The sequence below is a fragment of the Phyllostomus hastatus genome, unplaced genomic scaffold (assembly GCF_019186645.2).
Source record: "Phyllostomus hastatus isolate PE091 unplaced genomic scaffold, TTU_PhHast_1.1 phas_contig_34, whole genome shotgun sequence".
In the NCBI taxonomy this organism is placed as follows: Eukaryota; Metazoa; Chordata; class Mammalia; order Chiroptera; family Phyllostomidae; genus Phyllostomus; species Phyllostomus hastatus.
The window spans coordinates 35,396,955-35,412,199 of NW_025333857.1; the positions used below are offsets into that span (position 1 = coordinate 35,396,955).

Here is a 15,245-nt window from a genome sequence, read left to right on the forward strand (position 1 = left end):
GCCACAAATGTAATTAGGAGCAGGGAAACATCCGCTGTATTTCTTCAACAAGAGTGCTCACCAGTTCCAGGACTATGTTCTACTTTTCCCCTGTCCCATCACCACCAAAAGTGACACATTAGTTTGGGAGAGTAAGCCACATGGTGGAGCATTTTGCCTTAGAAGCCCCATACTTTAGGAACAATTTTTTTGCAATAGCCAATGAATATAGTTTCCAGGGCCACACAAGGAAGGGCATTTTTATCTTCCAAGGTCTACTTTTAGAAGCTCAAAGCCAAGACTTCTTACCAGGTATTTATACTCCTGGCCACAGACCTCCCAGTTCACAGCAGCACACCAACCAGGGTTCATTGTACCATAGAAAACGTTACTTGGTGGCTGACATCCCAACTTTACTAGATACCAAGGAGAACAGAACTAGAAAGTTAAACCAAAGTCATTTTCCACAGATAAGGGAAAAAGGTTTTGTTAATCCTTTATTCAGAATCTTGTCCACCAAGCTTCTGAGCAACATAGACTTGGATTTTTCAACTTTGTGTGTTCCTTGCTTAGAAGATCCCTAGGAGTAGGATGTGAATTATGGACTTGAGAAAGGAGGGAGGAAAGGAGGGAAAGAGGAAGGGACTAATACTGTTAAATGTTTCTTGGGAGGTACTTTGTTAATTTCTAGAAAATAACAATAGCATTTCTGACAGTTCATTGCTTACTTAAAAAGTAAGTGTTATATTTCTATTTCCTGAAATTGTAGGTGATACTTATCCTGGTAAAGCAGATAGTTGTCCCATGGAGAAGATGCACATTGTGTTGTACCCTCCAGTTCCAGGGGAGACTTGTGTCCTGCGGATCCACATTCATAAACTTTTAAAAGAAGATACTTAACTCCCAGATAACTAAGAACAGACCTAAAACAAATCAGCAGGAATAACTAATTTCTGTCTATTCATAGTCAAGGGGGAAAAGAGGCAATTTCTCAGCCTTCTGTTTGTGTTGGAAAATGAGATCAGGTTATTTCCAAAGACCCAATTACATAGGGTAAAAACAGGTAGATCTCAGTTTCAAAGGCTAAACAGAGCCCTGTGATACAGGTTAAGGGGCTTGAAGAGGAGCATTCTTGGCTCTTAATAGACTCAGGGTTGGGGCAGGGGAAAGGAATAGCATCATGGAATCACCAGGGATGTAGACTATTTTGGGCAATCTGATTTCATAGAAACAAGTGCAAGTAACACATGGAAAATTATTAAAGTCAAAAGAGATGAGCCAAAAAGCATGAGAGGGGTAAATCTAGAATATTAACTAGGGAGCCAAGAGGAAGGGCCTTGTTCTATCGCCATGATTGGTATATTTCGTCAACAGGGATCTTGAATACTACTTTTTTTCTTTTGACATGGAATGGCATAGTTAACAGTGAATTCAGTTAACAATAAATTAGCTATTTTCCTAGGTTGGGGTGGATAGGAGGAGAAAGAAAAAATATGTAAATGGTCTAGGCTGGGAAGGATAAGGAAGAGGGAAAATGGCAGAGATAAGAAAATACTTTTAAAGCAGAATATTTATCACTTGAGTTTTATTTGTTTTATTATCAGTTGCGTTCTGAGTGAAATATCCTTGAATTACAACCAGTACTACAAATAATTGTATAAATTCTTCAGGCTCACATGATGTTTTAAAACTTAAAAAAAAAATTATAGACTCTCAAAGTTTCAGAGTAGTAGAGGTTCCCCATACCCCTCACCTACATTCTCCCAATGGTAACAATTTATGATATTAGAGGAAAAGATCGAAACCAGGAAATGGCATTAATACAACATACAGGATTTCACCAGTTTTCACTTACACGTGTGTATGTGTATATATGTGTGTGTCAAACTAACAATACTTTTCACCCTCCAAAATAAATGTTCTGCTTTTTAAAATACTAGTCATTTACATATGATATTTCTAATGCCAATTCACAGTAGTGACCAATTACTAGCTAACACTATAAAATATATTTTTCCTTTTCTTGTCTACAATATAATCTGTTAGACTTTGGATCAGAGGACAAATGCTAGCTTTTATTATTTTTTTCACCTATTCCTGAAGGTTAAAAAGAAGATTGACAATGTCTAGCTAAGTATAAATATTGTCATAGTTTAGCCCTGGCTGGTGTGGCTCAGTGGATTGAGTGCTGGCCTCCAAACCAAAAGGTCTCTGGTTCGATTACTAGTCAGGGCACATGCCTGGGTTGTGGGCCAGGTCCCCAGTTGGGGGCGCACGACAGACAACCAACTGATGTATCGCTTGCACATTGATGATTCTCTCCCTCTCTTTCTCTCTCCCTTCCTCTCTATCTAAAAATAAATAAAATCTTTAAAAATATATTGTCATAGTTTAAAGTTCACATTTAATAGTTTTTCAATATCAGACTATCAAAGGGTTTCTGAATATAATCTGATATCATTTTATATACCTATTTATTTAAGATCAGGCTGCTGTAACAGAAAACAATAGACTGAGTTGCTTAAAAAACAAACATTTATTTTTCATAGTTCTGGAAGATAGCAAGTCTTAATTTCAAGGTATTGAAAGCCTTGTTTTTGTTAAGGTCTCTCTTCCTGGCTTCTAAATAGCCTCCTTCTTACTGTATCCTCATGTGGCAGAGAGAAAGGAAGCAAGTTCTCTCCTGTCTCTTTTCATAAGGGCACTAGTTTTATCCCAAGGGCTCTACTCTCATGAACGTAAGGCTCCTCCTCTACGTACCACCACGTTGGGGGGTGGGGTTTCAACATACGAACTGGGGGAAGGGGAGGAGTGCCACAAACATTCAGTCCATAGCAGTTATTTTCAATGAGTTTTCCTGAATTTCTTCCTAGTACCATAAAAACATTTTAATATTATTGGTGCCTCGGGGACCTTGCATAATTGTAGTCATTTCAGAAGCTATTGTCTTAATTGTCTCACAATAACTAATCAAAAAATTGGACTGTGTAATTTCTTTTTTGCATTTAAAAATTTTTAATTTGCCTTTTAATTTCTTCCTAATATTTTTTCAGCTTTTGTAAGCTTCTCACTAAAGAGAGGGTGAAAATTCATTTTTAGCTATTTTCCATTCTTTTTAAGTTTTCATTTCTAAGATTCCCAGCATTTCCTTCTTTTAGCTCAAGTTGAATAATTTATCATGGAGATTATGTCAAATATCCTGTATTAATAGTAATGAAGGAACAAAGTTGCCTCTACCTCACAAAATAAATAGGGTATCAGGCAAAGAAGTCATGAAATCTTGGCAGTCATTCCAAGACTTTGAACCCAGGCCCTTCTGAGTCTCGCTGGAAGTGAAGAGTCGTTATGTAAAGAGCCGGGAGACCCAGATCGAGTCTTTGCCCTGCCACATTTATGCCCTTCAATCACCATCGGACTGACTGAATTTTTCTCATTTGTACAAGAGAAGTAATATGTTTTGCTTGCTTCTCAGGGTTGAAGTGAGAATCAGATGAAGCTAAAATAGTTCGAGAGGTGGAGAGTGTGGTACAAACATCAAGTGGTAATATTAGCAGAAGTAACATGAGCAGTCAGAAACATCAGATCTAGGTGAGATATTGGAAAACACATCAAACTCATCATCATTTCTTACTTTCCTCTCCCTAATGGGGCTTTTGAGGTAGAATAAAGTGGACGGTTTTCACTTAGATTTAAACAAAATCAAAATGTGCCAAGGAGAACAGGCACAACAGATGTCAAAAGGGAAGCAAAACAGTGAGGGTGTAGACGGAATCCTTGAATAGCTGCAAATGTTTGTTCCGAAAAAGAAAGGAAATAGAAAGCCATCTTTCTCCAAGTTGCCATTGCTTAACTCCGTATCAGTGCAATTTTGACTTTGAAGCAGTTTTTTGGCGACTGTTAGGGCGACCTCCTGCAGATGTACTGATGTCTCAGATTCATTGCTGAGCTTATTAGCAGCATCTCGTCTTCAGATTTGAGGGAGAGCTCAGAGTAGTTAACATTACCATCCCCCCTAACTCAGGTGGGAGAAAGAGGTGCCCAAAGCAGTGTGACTGGAGGACTGGGAGAAAGTGAAAGGAATGAAGGCAGTATTTGCCCACCTGGCAATAACAGACACCATGAACTTATATTCTAAACTCCAGCTAGTTTGTCTGTTTCTCAACATTATAGAAGTGGGTTAATGGGCACTCTCCAATGTTCCAGCTTTTTAGTCAGGTAGCCGAGGTAAAACTTCTTGAGAACTTTAACTACAATGATGTATTGTTGGGAATATGTAATGAAGTGGATGGAAAAACTTTTTGTTTCCCAGTAAAAACAAGCAGGAGGACAATGACTGAAATGATTTTTACATCAAGATGCTCTTTAAGAGACAAAATGGTTTATCCAAGTAAAAATTATGTGATAAAACATCTTATACTCACTGTGGGATGTGGCTGCAATAATAGCATCCTTAAGAGAATCAGTGAAGTGATACATTTTTAATTCCTCATTTGTCTATACCCACCTCACTTGACATATCCTATCATTGGTCTATATATCCTTATAATTTACTGAATTGGGTTATCTTCTGGAGGTCTCAGAAAATAAGTATCCTAGAAATATTGTGGATATATGCACAAAACTGCACAGGTGACTAATTTTCCAAGGGCCATTATGTGGGAATTAGCTAGTAAAGCTCATATTTAAGCACATATTGGTCAGAACATAAGATAATGAGTATATTGTTTTCTGTACTGAAATCTACTAAAATGTTCTCCTTATGCTAAAAATACACTAAATGCTTATACTCTGTTGTCAAGAAAAATACATTTGAAACAGATTTTTTAGGTTTCGTGACTTTGTTATGTAACTGACATTATAACTGCTGTTGCCAACCACCCTTGTCTTTTGGTAGAAGGAAGAAATTGAATCTTGTTCACATACTTGAATAGGTCATGATAGTATCTATTTTTCTGTGATCTATTTTAAATCCATGTCAAAACACTGAGATATAAAAATTAAAAAATGACTGGTACTTTACTTGGGATAATGATCATTGTCATCTAAAGAGAGTTGGCTTTTGAAATGTAGTAGAGCTGGCAATTTGGACTCTCAATTACCATATACTGCAGTATATCATTAACCTGATATTTAAAATACATGCATCAGCAGTAGAGTGCTAACTTCCTGCTTCCCCAAAATGGTGTATACATTAAGATGTAGAGCAATGTACAGAAATCTTTAAAGAAATATTTTTTGCTGTTGTTCAAGTAGAGTTGTCTCCATTTCCCACCCCTACTTCTCTCACCCGCCCCACCCATCCCCACCTCCCACCCTCAGCCCTACCCACCTTTGGCTTTATTCATGTGTCCTTTATACATGTTCCTGACAGCCCAGTCTGGCTGGAGTGGTTGCTCGCCCTGAAACATGCCTAGTGTCCACCTATTGACCACCTAAGTTTATAGATTTGAGTTTTCCCAGAGAACTATTCCTGGTGTCTCATTAGCTCAGCCATGCACTAAAAAGTCCTTTAGTATTTCCCGAGGAGTTTTATGTGTACTATAGTAGAAGAAATTTAGTTGGATATCTATTCTACCATATTATTAAATACATGAAAGAACTAACTTGGTTCTGTATTCCTAAAATACAGTAAAGCCCTGCATATATTATGTACATCATTAATATACAGTGAATGCTCCTAAGTGAAGAACAGAGTGACTATTTCCTTATAAAATATATTTCTGGCAAGAGGGGAAGGGTTGTATATATAGTGTATCTATATAGAGGACATATTTGACTTTTCAAGCTATATAATATGGGACAGGAAAAAAAATAAATACCTACTTTTTAAAAAATGCTAACTGTACTCATGGGATTTGTACTTGTAACTCATATCACTTGTATGGGCCAAATTTTCAATTTGGTTGAACAGGTCCTGATTGGTGTACACTCAGATATGTGGTAGAAACAAATTTTAAATTTTCTTTAGAATAATAAGCTTTCTATACCAGCCTCAAAGAATTAACACAGATAAAAATCCAAAGAGAATGACCTCCTAAATGGACAATTTACCAACTACCCGTGGAAAACATCACCATGAGAAGCCAGCAACTCAAAAAATACAATTAGGTTCACATATTTTCAAATTATTAGATATAATTCATGTGTATCAAGGAGTGACTATTGAAAAGTACTTTAAGAAAAAGAGAGATCAGAATTAACCAGACACACCTGAAAAAGAACTTTAAAAAAATGAAACATGTAATAACTGAAATGATTAATGCAGTGAATTGATTACAGAGCAAATTAATCATGGCTGAAGACAGAAAAAGTGAAATTAGAATTGAGCAAATCACACAGGATGTGGTCCAGAGAGAGAAAGCCAGGAAAGCCTGTAGGTGAGATTAAAGATTAAGATAGATTGAAAAGGTCTAGTATAATGTTTAATTGGGATTCTAATGGGAAGAGCTACAGTGTAATGTAAAAAGCAGTTTTCAAAGGTACTAGCTAAGATTGCTAAAGATTTAAACATTGGATTATATAGGTTTAAGAATTCCAAGAAAGAATTTTTAAAAATCCATATATACAAGGTCTGTTCAGAAAAAGTCCAGCCATTATTGATATAATGAGAATGGTTTCCCCGCCATCGATATAACCTGGCAGCCAAGAAAAGTGGACTGGAATGCGCACGCATGAACAATGGCTACTTCACTGTAATAGTCAGTGGGGATGGTAGATGCCATTGAATGGGCATGTGTACTGTGTGGCCATCACATTCAAAATGATTGAATAGAACAATGAATCTGCATCAAATTTTGTATTAAGCTTGAACATTCCTTTGGCAAAACTATTCATATGATTCAGAAGGCTACAGCTATGGGCAGCTGGTGATTGGCTGCTTCATCATGACAATCCCTGCTCATGCATCGTGTCTCGTGCAGAGTTTTTTGGCAAACATCAACTCACCCAGGTGACTCAGGCCCCCTACAGCCCAGATTTGGCACACTGGGACTTCTGGCTTTTCCCAAAACTAAAATCACCTTTGAAAGGGAAGAGATTTCAGACTGTTGATGAGATTCAGGAAAATGTGATGGGACAGCTGATGGTGATTAGGAGAACTGTGTGAGGTCCCAAGGTGCCCACTTTAAAGGGGACTGAGGCCTCACTGACCTGTGTACAATGTTTCTTGCATCTTGTATCTTCTTGAATAAATGTCTCTTTTGTAGTGTGTGGCTGGATACTTTCTGGACAGACCTCGTACAGTACAACTTCCTAATGAACCTGTATAATAGAAAAGACAACGAGGACATCTGAAAAGCACCCAGTGAGAACTAGTTTGGCAAAATGGCTGATTTCTCACCAGAAACCGTGGGATCCAGGAGACAGTGGAGTGACACCTTTGAAGTGCTGTTACTCTAGAATTTTGTACCCAAATTATTTTTCAAGAATGACCATAAAATAAAGTCATTTTCTAAGACTACCAAAAGACTTTGGCCTACCAGAGGACTCTCAGAAGGTTACATTTATAGAATATTCTTCAAAGAGTAATTAATTATCTCATAAGAAAGTATGAGCTATAAAAAAAAAAACAGAGCAAGGAATGTATTTAAAAGTCTAAACAAACATTGATTTTTTAAAGTAATAAGAGCAATGGATAATTTCTTGAGTTAAAAATATTCAAAATTATAACTATAATCATGGGGAACTCATGTCAAGAGGTGGGGAACCCCAGAGTTAAAACATCCTAAAGTCTATATGGTTTGAGAAAAGTTGAAAAATTATTGCTGACTCTAGATTTTGTGATCTTAGCTACCCATGCATGATCTAAGCTACACATATCTAGGATAACCACTAAGTAAAACAATGTATAAAATCCAAACTAGTGAAGGGGGAAAATATACAGAAATGAATATGAATATATTAATAGATAGAGTCACTGTACATGGATTGTCAGGTTAAAGGCAAAGATAGTTAGGCTAGCTTGAAGAAAAACAATGGCAATCTATGTATAAGAGATATAACTAAATTAAACACAGAATGTTTGAAAGTAAGGGGAGCAAACAGGTAAAAAACTTAAATATTAACCAGATATTTTTTATCTTGGAGCCACAGAGTATTACTACATATTCATAAATGGTTTGTTTTACTAGGTAGATCAAATAATACCATTCTAAATAAAATAAAAATCAATAGAACTGCAAAGAATATTAACAAATCCACAATATGATGAATAAGCTTGTCATAATGGACTAACAAAAAACAGGTGAAGAATACACACCCTTCAAAGCATACGAAACATTTATAAAAATCATTCACATACTTAGCCATTGTGTGAGTCTCACAAAATTTGAACAGTTGTTTCATAAAATTATATATTCTTTTATCATTATGTAATCAGGATATTGACTGATACAAAAAAAAACCCCTAAACACCCATATACAGTTGAAAACTTTAAATCATACCACAGTCCAGAAAATACACTACAGAATTAAAAACAAAAATCCGTATGTTCCAGTAGCACTCACGTTAATTAAAATAGATACAATAATGTAGAAGAACAACGGACTCATAAAGGGAATTTGATATTTGAGTAAAAATAACTTAGATACCATGAAGAAATAGGGCAATAAGAGCACTGTGAAGAATCTTCAAAAATGATTGCCAGGGTGCAAGAGGGGGGAAGTAGTGGCTTAGTGTGGGGCTTACAAAAGAAATGTTTTTTTCTTTTACAAACATCATTTTTCTGATGATTAAAGTGACACAACCAAATATATTAGAAGGGCAAGATAATTATGAGTATATCAAAATTGAGGACCATCCATACAACCTCAAATTGCTATAAATAAGATGGCTATGTCCCAGATAATAAATTAGGAGATGTATGTGTGACAGATGTGATGGAAAGGCAGTAAGAAATTTAGACAAAGGGCATGAAAAGATTATTCACAAAGCAAGAAATAGAAATAGCTAATAAATATTTGAAAAGATGTATATCAAATGTAACCATGGGGGATAAAAAGAGAAGGAACAATGAGACACCATTATTCTTGTTGAAAAACTACATAGGGATTTAGGTGCACAGAGGTTTGTCCAGATATTTTTCCATTCTTCATATTGTCACTCAATGTAGACCATGCTGGGGGGTTGCCATGCACAAAATTTAATGACTTGTAGTAATATTTATTAATCTTGCAGTTTTTGTAAGGTTTGGTTATATTACTTTCATCTGCTGTTAACCGTTTGACAATATATTCTATACTCTTTGATCAAGTAATTCCACTTCTAGGAATTTGTCACAAGGTATAAAATTATATATATACTCGAGACTGCTCTTTGTAGCCTTGTTAATACTCATGAAAACCTGGGCAAATGTCCAGGAATACAGAGTTTTATAAAGAGAATTTGGTGTATATGCATACTTAACAGACATATATATAAAAGTTGAAAGATTATTGTAGTATAATACTAACCTTTTAAATTATATATAGATTAATACTTGTGTAGAAATACATACATGACATTTACTAAGTAGAAAAAGCAAGCTACAAGACCACTTTTGTGCAGACTGTGTACCTGTCAGATGTAAGCAGCAGCCTGTTCATAGCCACACAGATGGTGGTCAGATCCCATGGTAAGTGCGGTGCGAGGCACCTGTGCTGTAACATAAAAAGCACTGAAATGGAATTTGGGGGGGCCTGAGTTTTAGTCACTCTTTTAACAAATCTCTACAAATTAGGGCCTCCTTCTCTAAAAATGAGGGAATGGAGGTGGGCCTTGGACTTGATTAGCAATGACAAACAGACCGTCATGGTTGTCGCCACCTCCTTCTGTGTCCATGGCAGACATTGGCCATCAGTCCTAGTGCCCTTTCTCGGGACTCAGCCATGACTTAGAATTCTTCTCAACACACTGTTTCAGGCCACCATTTCTAAGTAGATTGTTCTTGACACTTGAAACTTCTTTGCCATCTTTGGATAAAATATTTTTAGAAGTCTTTTCAGCTAAAAATTTTTTGACCAAGGAATTAAGTTATTGTGGTGAGAACCAACAGGGAATATCTTTCAGAAAAAAATGTTTACTTTTCTGGTAGCCATATTTTCTACAAGCAGTAAAAAGGTGAAATAATTTTTGATAATATATTTTGTAGGGTATTTTAACATGTCATTGGTAGAAAACAATTATTAATGAGTCATGTCACATTCTTATTTCATATAAAATCTGTGAAATCCAATGTATATTTTCAGCAACCCCATTTTAGGCGATAAATTTCCAGTGGAGATACTTGATCTACATTTAAATTTACAGTTCAAAAAGTAGAGTCATACTGACATTCTTGAATTTTCTAATAATTGAATTGAATCCTCATTCTTTACATTTAATTAAAACTAAATTAAATTAAAAATTAAGGTGAAGTCCAACTAGCCACATTTCAAGTACCCACTAACCATATATGGCTGGTGGTTACCATATTGACAGCGGTACTTTTAGGGACTACAAAGAAACATATAATTTAACTTTAGCCTTCAAGTCTAGTTTCCAGTTGGGAAAGCAGGAGGTCAAAAATAAGCATATCAGGAATATAATCCAAAGCAGAATATAATTAAGTGCTAACAATTTTCTGTGGACAGATTAAGCACTAGTTGGGTAGGAAGTTCCAGAAAAACCCCAACTTGCTGCATTCTTCAGCACTTGGGAGGCTGAGGGGTGACAGCGGTGTGTTGAGTTGAGAGAATGGTGTGCCTTACTTAGAAAGTGCGTGTGTTCTCCCTGCAGGCACGGGACCCGCTGTGCTGGGGAAGTGGCGGCCGCAGCAAACAACTCTCACTGCACAGTCGGGATTGCTTTCAATGCCAAGATCGGAGGTATGGGAAACAAACTTACTTGGGTATAGAAATGAGCCAAGAGCTCCTGTGCTCACTGGCTTTCAGAACCCTTTTGGAACTAAAGTCAGGCATATGTTTGCATAATAGTGTTCAACTGTTGCCGACAGCAAAATGACCACGTTAACATGTGCTATTCAATCCAGTTAAAGACTTCAGAAGCAGTACCCCTAATGTGTTGTCCAGTATGTTAAAAAAGGTTGTCCAGCACTGAGCATGGGGTTGTTAACATCTGGACAGAACTATAAAATCAGTGCTTGAGTCAGAAAGAACTATAATATAAACACCAGGCCAGGCCATAATATCTGTGTGGAAAGAAGGATTTGAAAATATGTTAAAGAAGAATATCTTCTTTCCCTTTTCTTTAGATTTTTATAAACATTTCCTTTTAATTGCAATTAATATGGTAAATGGTAAGATCTCCGTTTGAAGTCCCATAATGTAGTCAGACTGTTATCACTGATAATTTCAGATTATATGCCCACACATGTGCTAATTCAAATATACATGAGCTCACTACAAGGACCCAACCACCACATGGAAATCCAGGCATTAATAAAAGCAAACTCTTAACTTTCCCATCTGTAGTCCCATTTTTGTTAGTATAGCCTGGTGCCACAGCCACATGTCACTGGGAAGGAAACATTGTAAGAGATGGTATAGATCCTAGTGGCTTTGAAGGTGTCCCCTGGGGGTCTCTTCAAAGGATGTCGTGAGATAAATGAAATTCCTGGAATGAGGACGACATCCTTGTTTCTGATACACTGTTTGTTTTCAAATGGTAAATAAGGTTGGATCTGAAAAATAAAATCGACTGTTCTTTTTAGGATCAATGTAGAAGTCTAGTAATGTTAAATATTTGGGGTACATTATAACGGTGCTAAGAAAAGGTTTTCAGAAACTACTTTGAATGTCAGCCATCAGTAAATTTGACCTCTTTCCTTTTTTCACCCTGAATTCTTAGTGTGTGGCAACTTGTTAAGCAGCAATTAGCTGCACTCTGAGAGCATGAGCTGTCTGTCAAGGGGAAGTTCATGGAGGGTCTAGGAAAGGAGACAAAGACTTCCCCTGAGAACCATGAGGGTGCTGGAGGCCCCTGCAGGCCCCTGCTCTTCCCAAGACACATGACTCCAATGGCTGCCCGGTCAATCCTCCTTGCTCTCCAGGGCACTCACAGTCTCTCACATACAGACACACATCCATGTCCCTGTCATTACTCTCCAGTGCTAACCCAGCTCTCACTGACCTTGAGGGAATGAAGAGATGAACTTGTGAACCTCACAGATAAGCTGCTGGCTGACCTGACTGAACAAGGACCTTAGCACAAAAATGCGTGTATGGCATGACTCATAAATGTTCCACCATCCTGAAAACAACATTCTGAATTATGTAATTAACCCCACACACCCAAGGAATGAAGGCTTGAAGTTAAATGAAGAAATAGCAACCATTTATCTTTAAACCTGAGGAAACAAAATTCTTATTTGTCAGCCTTTGACCAAAAAATTAATACTACCCTCTAGGTATGATTTTTTTCAACATTTTGTTTATATGTGTGTGGACTTCACATAAATTACATGATGTAGAAACTGAATTTAGGTATTTTGTAGGTACTTCTGCATGTTGGCATTTAGAGATATTGAGTAATCCAGTGTTATTTTCAGACCTTCCTATATTGGTAAAATAGTTTTGTTGCATGCATTTAAACAGAAAGTAAGAATATGACGATGTAGTTCATCTTTCTTTGATGAAAACCATGTGAATGAATTTTGAATATTCATGTCAAGTGAAAACCACTGGCTTCTTAGCACCCAGTACATGCAGAGCATCAGGCTGGACATTCTGTTGCCATAGAAACTGCTGACAAACTTTCTAAACGCAGTTCCCATTTCCTAACTTTGAAAGGATTGTTTATAACCTGTTCTCCTCATCACTCATTCACACACCTCTCCTTTGAAACTCCAAAAGCCTAAAGGAAAAGGCAGTCAAGATACAACAACCAAATACAATGTCTTTAGGGATGCTTTGGGAAAATTTAATAGTGACTGGGTATTTATTTCTATTATTTTTTTATAAAAACTATTAGAGGAATATAGTATCGTATCGCACATAACTTAAAATGGCTGAGCCCAATATTTATATTTTTAGATGAAAGAAATGTGGCAAAATGTTAACAGTTGTTGAGTACTGGCTAGATTAGTGTTTATTGTCATACTTCCTATTTTTCTGTGCTTGTAAGTTTTATAGTTAAAAGTTAAACACTTTTTAAAGCACAAAGAAGATATAGTTTCTTAAAGAATTTTTTTTTATTTTCTACCAGAAGTCCAACCTAATGCCATGTAGTATCTGATGCTGCCTGATTTGGGGTTTTATTACTTAATCCCCTTTTAGTGGTAGACATATAAAAACTTGAAATACTACTCGGTAACAGTGTTTTCCTAAGGAGTAAATTTGGCCTATAAAGAGAGATGTTTTTAAAATAACACACTATCTCAGTGATGGTATTTAGCTCAAGCCGAAGCTGTTCTGTTTACTTAACAGTTAGTTGTTGTGTGTCTCCAAAATAAAAGGAAAAAAGGAAAGCCTGGCATTTGACATATAATTTATTTTTTAATATCTGTGTCTGTTTTTGCAAATTAAGGTTAGTAATAAATTCCTGTGTGTCTGGTGGGAATATACTTAAATGAAGATTAATAACTGAACATTGCTAAAACCCTTTGAGAATTAGTTGATGTGTTGTATGCATAGAGAGCATTCTCCTTTATTATTTGATGTATAAATAATTTGACAAAGAAGTAATATATTAAATTCACATCAGTCTTACAGATTAGGAAATAATATTAAATATGGAGGAAATTAGACCAACCTAACTTGGCAGCTTTCCAACTTTTGTAAACATGTTAAGGTCAGAATGTTTTATACCAATTATGAACACAAGTGATCTAATGAAGAGAAATTCAGGGAAGATGGATTGCTCAAGCCGCTCTTTGTCGACTACTCAATTAAGACAGGGACAAAGAGAAGGGAGAGATTGTGGAAACCTAGGAAAAGAGAACAATGGATTAAAAAAAATATTTTTGAAGAGGTTTTGCTCTTTTACATGCACTGTATCTTCCTTTCTTCCCAAGAAAGCTCCAGGAAAGTATGAATTATCTTTTTCTGGGAAAAATATTCTCACTTAAGTGTTGATTAAAAGTTTATTTCTTTTTCCCCAAATGCTGTAGCTGCAGTTGGTCTTGGGTCGTTTGGGCGTCAAATAGCAAAGCCTCTGATCAAGCTTCTCCCCATCTGTCTTGAAGGAGTTCGAATGCTGGACGGAGACGTCACAGACATGGTGGAGGCGAAATCAGTTAGTTTCAACCCCCAGCACGTGCACATCTACAGTGCGAGCTGGGGCCCCGACGATGATGGCAAGACTGTGGACGGCCCAGCGCCACTCACCCGGCAAGCCTTTGAAAACGGCGTTAGAATGGTAGGTGTCCAGTGCACCTTGGCTCATACTGTGTCAATCAGTGGTGATTCTCACATGAAACCATCTAGGAAACTGAGGGCTCCTGTCTTCCAGCCTAGAGGAGTAGATGGAACTCAGAGGTAGAGCCAGGAGACAGGTTAATGGAAAGAGATGGGGAAGCTTTGAGATTGGATGCTTATTGGTTCTGCAAATGAGTTAAATGGTAGAGAGTTTCCCTTGATAAGAACAGAGGTATATTTGGATGCTTAGTTTTTTTCAAAGGAAATATATTCATTTATATGTTAATCATGCATTTGGAGAAATAAATTGTCAGGACTGTGAGATTCAGAAAAAGTGGAGCTATGGAAACTCCCCAGTTACTGTGAATAGACCATTCCACAGTGCCCATGGGGACATCTCTCTTTTGTTGTCCCTTCCCTAGTTCCACCTCTGTCCCAGGACAATAAGATTTCTGTGCTGGCCCCCCAGTTCCCTCACCAGGCAGCTCGACCCTGGAGGTCACTTGATTTCCCTGACTTCATTAAGAAATTCATGACTACTCCCCCCGAAAAAGTGGAGGACATAATCTAATGTAAAAAAAAAACCAAAAACATCTATTTCAAGTTACAGATGTTAAAACAACCTGCTTTCTTTTGGTTTAGTGAAAAATGATGACGCAGCATGCTTGTACCCTTGCAAGGAGGAGAGCTCTACCAGAAGCACCTCCTTTCTCCTTACTCATGAACGGAACTCTGGGGGACCTAAAGCATCCATTTAAATCACGATCTGGGCCCAATCTCCTTTCCCTTCATCATCTCTTTATACTTTTGTATAATGTAGGCAGTGTTCTTACTATCCATCAGCACACACTGCTTTCCCTGTGCATCCCTGCCCCACTCCCATGTCCTACTATACAGCCAAATCCTGTTTTACCATCCAGTCTTAGCTAAAGTGT

General features: G+C 37.0%; 1 protein-coding gene across 4 annotated transcripts in view; it reads left to right on the plus strand.

Moving 5' to 3' along the window:
• Positions 1-15,245, plus strand: part of PCSK5 (proprotein convertase subtilisin/kexin type 5) — a 419,139-nt gene that overhangs the window by 145,563 nt on the left and 258,331 nt on the right. For all 4 annotated transcript variants that reach the window (XM_045840308.1, XM_045840309.1, XM_045840310.1 and 1 more), the window contains exons 6-7: positions 10,733-10,821; positions 14,139-14,311. In XM_045840308.1, the coding sequence (XP_045696264.1) occupies positions 10,733-10,821; positions 14,139-14,311 (262 nt within the window). The remainder of the gene's footprint in view (positions 1-10,732; positions 10,822-14,138; positions 14,312-15,245) is intronic.